The sequence below is a fragment of the Oncorhynchus masou genome, chromosome 11 (genome assembly GCF_036934945.1).
Source record: "Oncorhynchus masou masou isolate Uvic2021 chromosome 11, UVic_Omas_1.1, whole genome shotgun sequence".
Lineage (NCBI taxonomy): Eukaryota > Metazoa > Chordata > Actinopteri > Salmoniformes > Salmonidae > Oncorhynchus > Oncorhynchus masou.
This window is the reverse complement of record NC_088222.1, coordinates 11,525,735-11,541,520: the sequence shown is the minus strand read 5'-3', so window position 1 is coordinate 11,541,520 and position 15,786 is coordinate 11,525,735. Positions and strand designations below refer to the sequence as shown.

General features: G+C 45.3%; 1 protein-coding gene across 1 annotated transcript in view; it reads left to right on the top strand.

Moving 5' to 3' along the window:
* dym (dymeclin) overlaps window positions 1-15,786 on the top strand; it is a 179,979-nt gene that overhangs the window by 63,299 nt on the left and 100,894 nt on the right. The window contains 5 exon segments of the mRNA XM_064977384.1: window positions 5,830-5,877; window positions 5,880-6,017; window positions 7,427-7,605; window positions 9,066-9,191; window positions 15,500-15,613. Of these exon segments, the coding sequence (XP_064833456.1) occupies window positions 5,830-5,877; window positions 5,880-6,017; window positions 7,427-7,605; window positions 9,066-9,191; window positions 15,500-15,613 (605 nt within the window).

The following is a 15,786-nucleotide window of genomic DNA, read 5'->3' as shown; positions in this document are numbered from 1 at the left end:
GTCAGAAATGTCTGTAATTATGTTACAGCTTCAGCAACACAGACAGCATGATAAACACTGTTGATGATGTGTGGTGGTCGCTGCAGCAGGGAGGAGAGAGAAACGGTTGCTAGTCAGTCACATTTTTGCTCAGCAAGCCTGAGCCCGGTCCATCACATTCAAATGAATTGCAGTCGGACTCCCGCTAGTCATTTGTGCGTCTTAATTGTTTAATCAAGCATTGCCCTTAAAGCATCAGACAAGCTTAGTGCATATACACTGCTCAAAAAAATAAAGGGAACACTTAAACAACACAATGTAAAATCAAACTGTCCACTTAGGAAGCAACACTGATTGACAATAAATTTCACATGCTGTTGTGCAAATGGAATAGACAACAGGTGGAAATTATAGGCAATTAGCAAGACACCCCCAATAAAGGAGTGGTTCTGCAGGTGAGACCACTTCTCAGTTCCTATGCTTCCTGGCTGATGTTTTGGTCACTTTTGAATGCTGGCGGTGCTTTCACTCTAGTGGTAGCATAAGACGGAGTCTACAACCCACACAAGTGGCTCAGGTAGTGCAGCTCATCCAGGATGGCACATCAATGCGAGCTGTGGCAAGAAGGTTTGCTGTGTCTGTCAGCGTAGTGTCCAGAGCATGGAGGCGCTACCAGGAGACAGGCCAGTACATCAGGAGATGTGGAGGAGGCCGTAGGAGGGCAACAACCCAGCAGCAGGACCGCTACCTCCGCCTTTGTGCAAGGAGGAGCAGGAGGAACACTGCCAGAGCCCTGCAAAATGACCTCCAGCAGGCCCCAAATGTGCATTTGTCTGCTCAAATGGTCAGTAACAGACTCCATGAGGGTGGTATGAGGACCCGATGTCCACAGGTGGGAGTTGTGCTTACAGCCCAACACCGTGCAGGACATTTGGCATTTGCCAGGGAACACCAAGATTGGAAAATTCGCCACTGGCACCCTGTGCTCTTCACAGATGAAAGCAGGTTCACACTGAGCACATGTGACAGAGTCTGGAGACGCCGTGGAGAACATTCTGCTGCCTGCAACATCCTCCAGCATGACCGGTTTGGAGCTGGGTCAGTCGTGGGGTGGCATTTCTTTGTGCTCGCCAGAGGTAGCCTGACTGCCATTAGGTACCGAGATGAGATCCTCAGACCCCTTGTAAGACCATATGCTGGTGCGGTTGGCCCTTGGTTCCTCCTAATGCAAGACCATGCTAGACCTCGTGTGGCTGGAGTGTGTCAGCAGTTCCTGCAAGAGGAAGGCATTGATGCTATGGACTGGCCCGCCCGTTCCCCAGACCTGAATCCAATTGAGCACATCTGGGACATCATGTCTCGCTCCATCCACCAACACCACGTTGCACCACAGACTGTCCAGGAGTTGGCGGATGCTTTAGTCCAGGTCTGGGAGGAGATCCCTCAGGAGAACATCCGCCACCTCATCATGAGCATGTCCAGGCATTGTAGGGAGGTCATACAGGCATGTGGAGGCCACACACACTACTGAGCCTCATTTTGACTTGTTTTAAGGACATTACATCAAAGTTGGATCAGCCTGTAGTGTGGTTTTCCACTTTAATTTTGAGTGTGACTCCAAATCCAGAACTCCATGGGTTGATAAATTTGATTTCCATTGATAATTTTGGTGTGATTTTGTTGTCAGCACATTCAACTATGTAAAGAAAAAAGTATTTAATAAGAATATTTAATTCATTCAGATCTTGGATGTGTTATTTTAGTGTTCCCTTTATTTTTTTGAGCAGTGTAGTTGATTAAAACATATATGATGTGTCTATATATGGAAAAATAAGTTTGACAATTTTTACCAAGATTTTTTGTCGGGGACAGCCCTAATTTATTCGCATTACTTTACTTTAATAAAATGTTTGATATGATGACTTTATTTCATTCCATGTCATCATATCATCTCTATAGAGCTGCTGTCTGACAAAATCACTATTTTAGTAGTTCTTCAAAGTAAATAATAAAGTCATACTTTTGACTGCTGAATGCCAACTATCAATCACTTAGATCATGTATTTTCAAGCTCATGGAGCAACTGCTTTTCTATCCTTCTTGATCGCACATTCTCTCTTCTCTCGTGCCTCACATCCACCAAATGCATCAAACTCTTTGTGTTCCGGATGAAGTCATGCATTGTCAATGGAGCAACGCTGCTTTGGGGGTGACTGAGGTGAGGTGAGTTCTGAGTACCGCGTACCTTCAATATTTTCAACTCGTGCATTGCTTTACCGTGCAGTCTTCGTGCCTGCTCCGCACAGACCGGACAAGTTTAAGTGGGCCTGCAATGGATTATGGTCATTGTAGCTCATTTCCACGTTTTCTGAGCTAAACTATGTAGAATATTGGTCTGTTGGAAACTACAACTCCCTACTACATGACACAGTTCAGCCTTGATCTGATTTATCTCTACAGAAACTTTACATCGAGCTCATGGAAAAAATAACTAAATGGAATTTAAATACTTGAACTTCGGTCAATTAGTGTTTTAGTGTTTTAAAAACCTGAAAAATAACCGAAATGTCAGTTAAATGCTCAACACTACTAATCTATTGATGATCAGATACTTCAGTTGTGCTCAGATTTCACACTTGATAGACAACTTTAGCACTGTTATGAACTCTTTTTGACAATAGCCTGTAAAGAAATGTAAACGTTTCTGGTGCTGCTGCGTTGGTTATCATGCCATCAATTACACAGGCTGTGACCTATTTCTTGGTCGACTCGTATCAACATCTCTGCGCATTAGTGGTGGGGTTGGCTGAATAAATACTACAGAATATGCCTAATCCGAAGAACAGTGATGAAGGAAATGAAAAATGCTGCCCGGAGCTTGTGGCTGAGCGGTACCAGAGCGAAATGCTCCGCTCACATCCTCTGGCTCTGGGATAGCCACAGAATGGGGGCTGGGAGAGCGGGAGGGGGAAAGAGAGAGATGGAAAGGCAGAGGGAGGAGAGGAGAGAAGAGGGGGAGGAGAGAAGAGGGGGAGGAGAGAAGTCCGAGCTGGTGCTAAGGTGGCACTAACGCACCAACGACCCAGAGGACTGGGGGGACGACCAGACAGAGGGAGGACTGGGGGGGACCTGACAGAGGGAGGACTGGGACTGACCGGACAGAGACAGGGTGAGGACTGTGGGGGACCGGACAGAGACAGGGTGAGGACTGTGGGGGACCGGACAGAGACAGAGGGGCCAGAGAGGGGAAGTGACCATGGCTCTGCTGTTCTGTCAGAGTCAAACAAAGTTGGGTACAAGGACACACTGGGCCATCTTTCATTAAAATAAAATAATTTATGTGCTTTAGGTCTTTGTCCAACCACATGGACTAGCACATTAACCGATTAGATAGAAGAAGGACATGGTCGTGATATTGACCACAGCAGAGCTGATAACCAGTGGGTTTAACATGGTCGTGAGCACAGCAGAGCTGATAACCAGTGGGTTTAACATGGTTGGGGTATTGACCACAGCAGAGCTGATAACCAGTAGGTTGAACATGGTCAGGGTATTGACCACAGCAGAGCTGATAACCAGTAGGTTGAACATGGTCAGGGTATTGACCACAGCAGAGCTGATAACCAGTAGGTTGAACATGGTCAGGGTATTGACCACAGCAGAGCTGATAACCAGTAGGTTGAACATGGTCAGGGTATTGACCACAGCAGAGCTGATAACCAGTAGGTTGAACATGGTCAGGGTATTGACCACAGCAGAGCTGATAACCAGTAGGTTGAACATGGTCAGGGTATTGACCACAGCAGCTGAGCTGGTCAGGGTATAACTACATTGATAACCAATAGGTTGAACATGGTCAGGGTATCTTCTGATAACCAGTGGGTTGAACATGGTCAGGTTTTCACCACAGCAGAATAACCAGTGGGTTGAACATGGTCAGGGTATTGACCATAGTAGAGCTTTAAATATCTATTGAACATGGTCTTTTCACCACAGCAGAGCTGATAACCAGTGGGTTGAACATGGTCATGGTTTTCATTTTCCATTTGATAACCAGTGGGTTTGAGACAGGGTCCACAGCAGAGCTTCTATCCAGTGGGTTGATATGGTCATATTGACCACAGGTGTGTATCTGTGTTTTTTCAGCAGAGCTGATAACAGATTGAACATGGTCAGGGTTTGACCACACAGCCAGAATTGAACATGGTCTGGGTATTGACCACAGCAGAGCTGATAACCAGTATGGTTGAACATGGTCAGAAAACCACAGCAGAGCTGATAACCAGTAGGTTGAACATGGTTTTCCACAGCAGAGCTGATAACCAGTGGGTTGAACATGGTCAGGGTTTTCAAAGTGATAACCAGTGGGTTGAACATGGTCAGGGTATCCACAGCAGAGCTGATAACCAGTGGGTTGAAATCATGGTCAGAAACAATAGATATTTTAACCATGGGTTGAACATGGTCATCTTTTTCACCACAGCAAGCTGATAACCAGTGGGTTTAACATGGTCAGGGTATTGACCACAGCAGAATGATAACCAGTGGGTTGAACATTTTCACTGTGATAACCAGTGGGTTGAACATGGTCAGGGTATTGACCACAGCAGAGCTGATAACCAGTAGGTTGAACATGGTCAGGGTATTGACCACAGCAGAGCTGATAACCAGTAGGTTGAACATGGTCAGGGTATTGACCACAGCAGAGCTGATAACCAGTAGGTTGAACATGGTCAGGGTATTGACCACAGCAGAGCTGATAACCAGTAGGTTGAACATGGTCAGGGTATTGACCACAGCAGAGCTGATAACTGACATTGACTGCTCTTCTTTCACAATCGGTCAAGCTGGGAAACTGTCTGTTCTGTCTCTCACCTCTAGATGGAGACCAATCCTTTTCACTTTGAGACAGAAATTCTGATACACTGTCTGTGTTGTTTTTCTCAGATTGTAAGGTTTATTACCAAATTGCACTGTTCTGAGAAAATACAATAAGATGTTCAGAAAATCAAATAGTGTAGTTTTCAATAGCAATATCTATACTGAACAAAAATATAAATGCACAGTGTTTTATGATCCCATGTTTCATGAGCTAAAATCAGAAACCAGATATTTTTGATATGCTGAAAATCTTATTTCTCTCAAATATTTTAGCAAATGTTTTTACATTCCTTTGTGAGCATTTCTCCTTTGGGAGATAATCCTTTGACCTGACAGGTGTGGTGTATCAAGATACTGATTAAACAGCATGTTCTTTATAAGTTTTCACTTTGTGCTGGGAAAAATAAAAGGTCACTCTAAAATGTGCAGTTTTGTCACACAACACAATTCCACAGATGTCTTTAGTGGGCCCTGTAATAAAGCCTTTTTGTGGGAAAAACTCAGTCTGATTGGCTGAGCCTGGCTTCCAAGTGGGTGGGCCTGGCTTCCAAGTGGGTGGGCCTGGTTTCCAAGTGGGTGGGCCTAGGCCCAGTCATGGGAAATTCATAGGTTAGGGGCCAATGAATTTATTTAAATTGACTTGATTTCCTCAAATGAACTGTAACTCAGTAAAATCTTTGAAATTGTTGCATGTTGCGTTTCTATTTTTGAGTATGAAACCGTGTCCTTACATTCCTCTTTTGTCCATACCAGGTCTTGTTCTCTTGTCCCATTTCCATTGTTTTTATATATATATATTTGTTTAATTTAAAAAAATATATATTGTAATTTATGAGAAGTTACTAGCGCCTATGTCATCTTTTTCACATTGCTTATAAGGTGTTATAAATGAGCTCGTAAGACATTAGGAAGAGGGTGTTCATAGACAGTTACCAATATTAATATTCTCTACCTATGCGTTTCCTCCAGGTGGGTTGTGGAGTGTGTTCACACTGGGCGGAGCCAGCAGTAAACCAGATTGGAGCAGGAACAGAACCCGCTTCCCTTATCCAATCAGAGCCTGTTATTACTCCTGGTGCTAGCCAATCTGACAGATGGACCAAACGACTGCCCCAACCCCTACAGACAGGCTGTCACCTGCTTCAAAAACACACAAGGTACTGCCCAACACACACACTGCCCAACACACACACTGCCCTACACACACACACACCTTATGCCCACACGCACACTCCCTACAGACAGCTGCTTCAAAAACACACTGTGGGGCCCGGGAATCTCAGGGGACCTCACAATACGAAATTGTCATGTTACGTTGTTGTTTTTAATGAAACTCTTATTATGAACATTGGTTATTGTTCTGTGATATTGAGGGAACTAGCACACAAGCATTTAGCTGCCCATTTAGCTGTAAACTGTACTTGACAAATATCATCTTATTTGATACTTAGGTGCCGATACTATATGTATTGTGATCTGATACTTGCGATTTTATAGCAATTTGATGTTCCAGGAGCATGAGAAAACGAGTTTTGAGTTTGAAGGAAGTGCTGAAAACATGTTGACTCACTATTTTAAGAAGCAGATGGGACAACAAGTTATAGGTTGAAAAATACTGGCGATTTGGGGCAGGTACAGCCTACTATGGCTAGCTAACACTAGCAAATGTTTTTTTTGGGGGGGTTGCTTTGAGTCAAAATATTGAGATATGTAACTGTATCGATTCCCCCCCCCTCCCCCTTATCACTACCTGTCTAAATGCTAAAGGCATTTGGTCTTATCTATTGAAAATACATTTTTTTATTTAATCAGGGAGCCCAATTGAGACCAGGGTCTCATTTTCAATGGTACCCTGAGACCGCGAGCAATTTTGACCTTTTGCTGCTGTCTAACTTATTGAGGAAAAATGTACTTACTATGACTGATATGTGGTTGTCCCACCTAGCTATCTTAATATGAACACACTAACTGTAAGTCTCTCTGGATAAGAGTCTGCTAAATGACAAATGTAAATGTTTACATAGAGTATCACATAATGTACCAATAGAAGCAGACTTAAAGGGAACTATTGGTGAATGTGTGTCTCATTGTAATTTGTCTTTGATAGGAGTGTCTGCTAAATGGCTTAAATATCAAATGTTATTGGTCACAAACACATATTTATCAGATGTTATTGGTCACAAACGCATATTTATCAGATGTTATTGTGGGTGTAGGACACAGCTCTGCCTGGTCTTGTGTTCCCAGTTCCAACAGGGCAGTAGTTACTGGTCACATACATATTTATCGTGTAGAGAAATGCTTGTGTTCCTAGTCCAACAGGGCAGTAGTTACTGGTCACATACATATTTATCGTGTAGAGAAATGCTTGTGTTCCCAGTTCCAACAGGGCAGTAGTTAGTACATACATATTTATTGTTACTGGTCACATACATATTTATTGTGTAGAGAAATGCTTGTGTTCCCAGTTCCAACAGGGCAGAAGTTACTGTGGGTGTAGAGAAATGCCTGTGTTCCCAGTTCCAACAGGGCAGTAGTATCTAACAAGCCTTTCGACCTCCTTTAGACACGTCGTCCATCCCGACAGAGCAGCACCATACGTTCCAGATTAACTTCAACAGCCTGTACACAGCTCTGTGTGAGCAGCAGAGGTCTGACCAGGCTACGCTGTTACTCTATACGCTGCTGCATCAGAACACCAATATGAGGAACTACATGCTGTCACGCACAGACATGGAGAACCTGGTAAGTTAAAGGAAAAATAAAGAGGAGAATGGTTCAACTACCGACCTATTCATCGTCTCCAGCACCACATCAACATATGACAAAATTGAGCTTTTCTATGTTTTGTATGTCTATGATTATGTGACCATGATGGTATGAGGGCCAGATTGGGAATTTATCCATGACACCAGGGTTAACACCCATACTATTTCTCATTGTTCACAGCTGACATGGGGCGGCAGGGTAGCCTAGTGGTTAGAGCGTTGGACTGGTAACCGAAAGGTTGCAAGTTCGAATCCCCGAGCTGACAAGGTACAAATCTGTCGTTCTGCCCTTGAACAGGCAGTTAACCCACTGTTCCTAGGCCGTCTTTGAAAATAAGAATTTGTTCTTAACTGACTTGCCTAGTAAAATAAAGGTTAAAAAAAAATAAGTGGCATGGGATCTTTAGTGTCACAAGGAGTCAGGACACCTTTTTAACGTCCCATCTGAAAGATGACACCCTACACAAGGCAATGTCCCCAATCACTGCCCTGGGGCATTGGGATAAAAAAAATATGTTTAGGCCAGAGGAAAGACTGCCTCCTACTGGTCCTTCAACACCACTTCCAGCAGCATCTGGTCTCCCAGGTCCAGGGACCAACCTGGACCAACCCTGCTTAGCTTCAGAGACGTGGGATGCAGGGTGGTGTGCTGCTGGCAGGGTGGTTTGAATTGTGTCTTGAAATATCCAATTCCATGTGCTGTTCAGACTGTAGGAAAAATAATAGATTAGAATCGGATATGCAATTTTTATTTGATTTGAGTCACTTCAAACTTCCAATGTGTAACAAGGCTTTCGTAATCTTAGTCATCCGCTTTGTCTTAGTTTCTCATTGTTCACAGCTGACATGTTGGCACACAATGGACAGCTGGTCCTGTCGATCAGGTGTGCTGTGATGTCACTTCTCAGCAGGTTTTAAATGTGTTGGGGAGGAGGATCACTCCCACACACACAGTGAAACCATGCTGGAACCACACAGCTCCCTGTGGAACAACACTCTCTGTCTCCCAGTGTCTCTTTAGTCTGGGAAGCAGTGTGTTGGATGTTGGGTGCATGTCAGGGCTTGCCTTCTGGTTGAGGTCTGGTGGCCGCCCCACTTCCAGCCCCCACCCCACAGCACCCCTCTGTCTCTCGTCCCATACCACCCCAATTATGTCCCTCCCTCTTTCTGTGCCGCCCCACACCACCCTCTTTCTGTACCACCCACACCACTCCCTTTCTGTCCCGCCCCCTCTCTGTTCTGTCCCGCCCCCTCTCTGTTCTGTTCCGCCCCCTCTGTTCTGTCCTGCCCCACACCGCAGGAACACATGCAGGAGACCAGGAAGGAAAACGGTGGCATTTCTGAGTGGATTATCCTGGTTGAATAAATTGTCTAAATGAAATGAAACCAATATGAGTAACCAACACACATGGTCATTTTCTAATTATCTTCCCTTAGGTGGTGCCCATCCTAGAGATCCTGTACCATGTGCAAGACAGGAACTCTCATCACGTCTACATGGCCCTCATCATCCTCCTCATCCTCACTGAGGACGACACCTTCAACAGATCCATACACGAGGTGGTGAGTACTGACCCCTCACTCTAACCCTCATCATCCTCCTCATCCTCACTGAGGACGACACCTTCAACAGATCCATACACGAGGTGGTGAGTACTGACCCCTCACTCTAACCCTCACCATCCTCCTCATCCTCACTGAGGACGACACCTTCAACAGATCCATACACGAGGTGGTGAGTACTGACCCCTCACTCTAGCCCTCACCATCCAACACCTTCAACAGTTATGTGGTAGGGGTCGGGATTTGAAACGAACACAGTACCTCAAACAACATGAATTCCCGCTCAGTAAATTCAGATTATAGACTTGGCAGACATTTCTCTGAAGGATCATTTCTCAAACGTCAGGACCTGTGAGAACAGTACTATGATTTAGGATGATTTCTCAAACGTCAGGACCTGTAAGAACAGTACTATGATTTAGGATGATTTCTCAAACGTCAGGACCTGTAAGAACAGTACTATGATTTAGGATGATTTCTCAAACGTCAGGACCTGTAAGAACAGTACTATGATTTATGATGATTTCTCAAACGTCAGGACCTGTAAGAACAGTACAATGATTTATGATCTGTAATTTTGAAAATGATTTCTCAAACCTGTCGTTTCTGTTAAGAACGTTACGTTGATGGTCTCTATCCATAATTTCGAAATGCTCCCCATCCTCCTACCTCTATCTATTTCAGTCTTCATTATTGGTCAGCTTGTCAATGAATTCAGACTATTTGAACAGAAAACCGTTAAACCATTCAGCTCACGGTGATCGACTCATTCCACTCTGTCCTTACCTTCAGTTCTGTGAATCATTTTTGACATTTTAAAGCCACCTCTCTATCTCTCTCTCTCATATATTCCCTCTCTCCCTACCTAACCGCAGTCCATTGCCTGGGCTGCATATGAATCTCTCTCTCACACTCACACTCACTCCTTTCACTCACTCACTCCTTTCACTCACTCACTCACTCACTCACTCACTCACATGGAGTTTCAGTCCATTGCCTGGGCTGCATATGAATGTGTCTCTCTCCTTATGTCCCAAATGGCACCCTATTCTCTATGTATTGTACTACCTTGAACCATAACCTTATGGGGATAGGATGCCATTTGTGTCTCTCTCGTGCCCCCCTCCCCCCCAGCAGGATATCATGAAGCTGTGGCTGCCAGCAGACCTCTAAGTCTCGATGTTTTAGATGAAAATCCATTTCACATTGGTCTCTTTGCTGTTGTCATGTAATTTCCACTAGGTTAAATGGCAACCAAAGTCAGACATCTCTCAATGTTTGGACAGAAGTTTTTCAACATTGAACAATCTATGTGGCGGTGCTTTAGTGTTAATGGTGTCATGGGGCTGTTTGTTCAGCCTAAGATTAGACGGCCACTCTCTCCTCTCCCCTTTAGCCATCCAGAGAGTGATGAGGCTGTGTAGTGACTGACTGGCTGACCAGAGGCTGGGCCGGACAGGACACAGCTCTGCCTTGGTCTCCTCTTTCTCTACTCTCCCCTTTAGCCATCCAGAGAGTGATGAGGCTGTGTAGTGACTGACTGGCTGACCAGAGGCTGGGCCGGACAGGACACAGCTCTGCCTTGGTCTCCTCTTTCTCTCCTCTCCCCTTTAGCCATCCAGAGAGTGATGAGGCTGTGTAGTGACTGACTGGCTGACCAGAGGCTGGGCCGGACAGGACACAGCTCTGCCTTGGACTGACTCTCCAGAGGCTGGGCTCTTTGGTCTCTCCTCTCCCCCCCTCTAGCCATCCAGAGAGTGATGAGGCTGTGTAGTGACTGACTGGCTGACCAGAGGCTGGGCCGGACAGGACACAGCTCTGCCTTGGTCTCCTCTTTCTCTCCTCTCCCCTCTAGCCATCCAGAGAGTGATGAGGCTGTGTAGTGACTGACTGGCTGACCAGAGGCTGGGCCGGACAGGCTCTGCACTCCTCTTTCTCTACTCTCCCCTTTAGCCATCCAGAGAGTGATGAGGCTGTGTAGTGACTGACTGGCTGACCAGAGGCTGGGCCGGACAGGACACAGCTCTTTGGTCTCCTCTTTCTCTCCCCTCTAGCCATCCAGAGAGTGATGAGGCTGTGTAGTGACTGACTGGCTGACCAGAGGCTGGGCCGGACAGGACACAGCTCTGCCTTGGTCTCCTCTTTCTCTACTCTCCCCTCTAGCCATCCAGAGAGTGATGAGGCTGTGTAGTGACTGACTGGCTGACCAGAGGCTGGGCCGGACAGGACACAGCTCTGCCTTGGTCTCCTCTTTCTCTACTCTCCCCTCTAGCCATCCAGAGAGTGATGAGGCTGTGTAGTGACTGACTGGCTGACCAGAGGCTGGGCCGGACAGGACACAGCTCTGCCTTGGTCTCCTCTTTCTCTCCTCTCCCCTCTAGCCATCCAGAGAGTGATGAGGCTGTGTAGTGACTGACTGGCTGACCAGAGGCTGGGCCGGACAGGACACAGCTCTGCCTTGGTCTCCTCTTTCTCTCCTCTCCCCTCTAGCCATCCAGAGAGTGATGAGGCTGTGTAGTGACTGACTGGCTGACCAGAGGCTGGGCCGGACAGGACACAGCTCTGCCTTGGTCTCCTCTTTCTCTACTCTCCCCTCTAGCCATCCAGAGAGTGATGAGGCTGTGTAGTGACTGACTGGCTGACCAGAGGCTGACAGGACACAGCTCTGCCTTGACTCTCCCCTCTAGCCATCCAGAGAGTGATGAGGCTGTGTAGTGACTGACTGGCTGACCAGAGGCTGGGCCGGACAGGACACAGCTCTGCCTTGGTCTCCTCTTTCTCTACTCTCCCCTCTAGCCATCCAGAGAGTGAGATGACTCTGTAATGCTGTTGACTGACTTGCTTACCAGAGCCTGTTCTGGGCCAGGGAACACACACAGCCAGCCCTGCCTCAGCCTCCTCTCTCTCTACTCTCCCCCCTAGCCATCCAGAGATGGACAGAGATGACATTTTTCCTGATTAATGAGGAATTTCTACAAGAATACATCAATAACTTTCCCCTGAAACTAATATCCTTATTTTCCAGATGTTCTCTGTCACATCCCTGAGAGAGCAACATTGTTTTGAGCAATGAGGTCTCTGAAATACTAGGTCAACTGACTGACCAATGAGGGAGTCATTGTTTTGATCCCAGTGTGTGATGATTGTATTCCCTGAGGTCAGAAGGCTACTGTACACCAGTTTAATCTGAATTCCTTCCCCCTCTTTCCTCCTCTCTTTATTTACAGACGCTATCAAAATGTATCTAGCTATTGTCATCTTCGGGAAATATATTTCTTTATTCCTGCTCAGGACATTTAGTCAACTGGTCGATTTTTTTGTCGATCAGGCTGTGGCCGACAGAGATTTCTTTAGTCATGCAGTAGCAAAAAATATATAAATATTTCATGATGTACAAGATACCTGTCTGATTCGTGCCTGTCTGAGTGGACTAATCCATTGTGGAGGCAGTGGGGATGGAACAGTCCATCACTAAGACATGTGCTACAGAAATTGTAACATGTGCTACTGAAACCCCAACTAAATAAAAAATAATATTATTTTATAACAAACGCGGTTTCTCCCGTGTTTGATAGCAGTCGCTGTCCTCGGTTTTGATACATCAGTGCGCTGTTGAATTGACGCCTTTTCCTAGACCATAGTTGCTGTGTGTATAAATGCAAAGTTAACCAGCATATTGGTGTTCAGAACAATGCGGCTGAGGCTGCAGCAGAATGAGGAGATAAGAAACCCCAAGTTAATTAGGTTTATAATCAATAACCTCTAAATCATCCAAATACATTTGAAGTCGTAAGTTTACATACACTTAGGTTGGAGCCATTAAAACTTGTTTTTCAACCACTCCACAAATGTCTTGTTAATTAACAAACTATAGTTTTGGCAAGTCGGTTAGGACATCTACTTTGTGCATGACACAAGTAATTTTTATAATAAGTAAAGTCATTATCATTAGTAGGCAGAGCAGCCCTCCATCATTCTTAAATGGAAGAAGTTTGGAGCCACCGACTCTTCCTAGAGCTGGCCGCCTGGCCAAATTGAGCAATCGGGATGACCAAGAACCCAATGGTCACTTTGACAGAGCTCCAAAGTTCCTGTGTGGAGATGGAAGAACCTTCCAGAAGGACAACCATCTCTGCAGCCCTCCACCAATCAGGCGTTTATGGTAGTGGCCAGACGGAAGCCACCTCAGTAAAAGGCACATGACAGCCCACTTGGTTTTTGCCAAAAGGCACCTGAAGGACTCAGACCAAGATCAAGATTCTCTGTTCTGATGAAACCAAGATTGAACTATTTGGCCTGAATGCCAAGCATCACATCTGGAGGAAATCTGGCACCATCCCTACGGTGAAGCATGGAGGTGGCAGCATCATGCTGTGGGGATGTTTTTCAGTGGGAGTGACTGGGAGACTAGTCAGGATCGAGGGAAAGATGAATGGAGCGAAGTACAGACAGATCCTTGTTGAAAACCTGCTCCAGAGCACTCAGGACCTCAGACTAGGGCGAAGGTTCAACTTCAAACAGGACAATGACCCCAAGCACACAGCCAAGACAACGCAGGAGTGGCTTTGGGACTAGTCTCTGAATGTACATTGATGGATACATTGATACATTTGAAACTCCTGATACCTCCTGTCTTAATCTCATTGCCAGTAATCTCATTGCCTGATAGATAAAGGTTATCTGGGGGGTTATAGGATTTGGATGTTGGTCGATGTTAAATATTTCAGGAAACAGTGGTGTCTACGAGGTTAGGAAGGAATAGTGGTATCTACTATCTACGAGATTAGGAAGGAACAGTGGTATCTACTATCTACGGGATTAGGAAGGAACAGTGGTATCTACTATCTACGAGATTAGGAAGGAACAGTGGTATCTACTATCTACGAGATTAGGAAGGAACAGTGGTATCTACGGGATTAGGAAGGAACAGTGGTATCTACGAGATTAAGTAGGAACAGTGGTATCTACGGGATTAGGAAGGAACAGTGGTATCTACTATCTACGAGATTAGGAAGGAACAGTGGTATCTAGGGGATTAGGAAGGAACAGTGGTATCTACGAGATTAAGTAGGAACAGTGGTATCTACGGGATTAGGAAGGAACAGTGGTAGCTACTATTTACGAGATTAGGAAGGAACAGTGGTATCTACTATCTACGAGATTAGGAAGGAATAGTGGTATCTACGAGATTAAGTAGGAACAGTGCTATCTACTATCTACGAGGTTAGGAAGGAACAGTGGTATCTACGAGATTAGGAAGGAACAGTGGTATCTACGAGATTAGGAAGGAACAGTGTTATCTACTATCTACGAGATTAGGCAGGAACAGTGGTAGCTACTATCTACGAGGTTAGGAAGGAACAGTGGTATCTACTGTCCTACGAGATTAGAAAGGAACAGTGGTATCTACTATCTACGAGGTTAGGAAGGAACAGTGGTATCTACTGCCCTACGAGATTAGAAAGGAACAGTGGTATCTACTATCTACGAGGTTAGGAAGGAACAGTGGTATCTACTGTCCTACGAGGTTAGGAAGGAACAGTGGTATCTACTATCTACGAGATTAGGAAGGAACAGTGGTATCTACGAGATTAGGAAGGAACAGTGGTATCTACGAGATTAGGAAGGAACAGTGGTATCTACTATCTACGAGATTAGGAAGGAACAGTGGTATCTACGAGATTAGGAAGAAACAGTGGTATCTACTATCTACGAGATTAGGAAGGAACAGTGGTATCTACGAGATTAGGAAGGAACAGTGGTATCTACGAGATTAGGAAGAAACAGTGGTATCTACGAGATTAGGAAGGAACAGTGGTATCTACAAGATTAGGAAGGAACAGTGGTATCTACTATCTACGAGATTAGGAAGGAACAGTGGTATCTACTATCTACGAGATTAGGAAGGAACAGTGGTATCTACTATCTACGAGATTAGGAAGGAACAGTGGTATCTACGAGATTAGGAAGGAACAGTGGTATCTACTATCTACGAGATTAGGAAGGAACAGTGGTATCTACTGTCCTACGAGATTAGGAAGGAACAGTGGTATCTACGAGATTAGGCAGGAACAGTGGTATCTACTGCCCTACGAGATTGGGCAGGAACAGTGGTATCTACTGTCCTACGAGATTAGGCAGGAACAGTGGTATCTACTGTCCTACGAGATTAGGCAGGAACAGTGGTATCTACTGTCCTACGAGATTAGGCAGGAACAGTGGGAGCTACTATCCATTAATGGGTTGTTACCTACTATAGTAGCTACCATTTAAATAGCCATTTCTTATATTGTCTCCCTCTCTCTCAGGTATTGAAGAACATAACGTGGTATTCAGAACGTCAGTTAACAGAGATCTCTCTGGGTAGTCTACTCATCCTGGTGGTCATACGCACCATCCAGTACAACATGACACGGACCAGGGTGAGTTAAACACACTTGGATGTACATGCATATGCAGTGCAAGGACACACATGCACACACAGGGTTTTTTCTGGATCAAAATGGGGTTTAGGTGGTGACTGTGGCTGTGGCAAGCCCATGGGTGTGGTCCTGTTGGCTAATTTCCTGCAATTGTACACATTTTTGCCATCAGG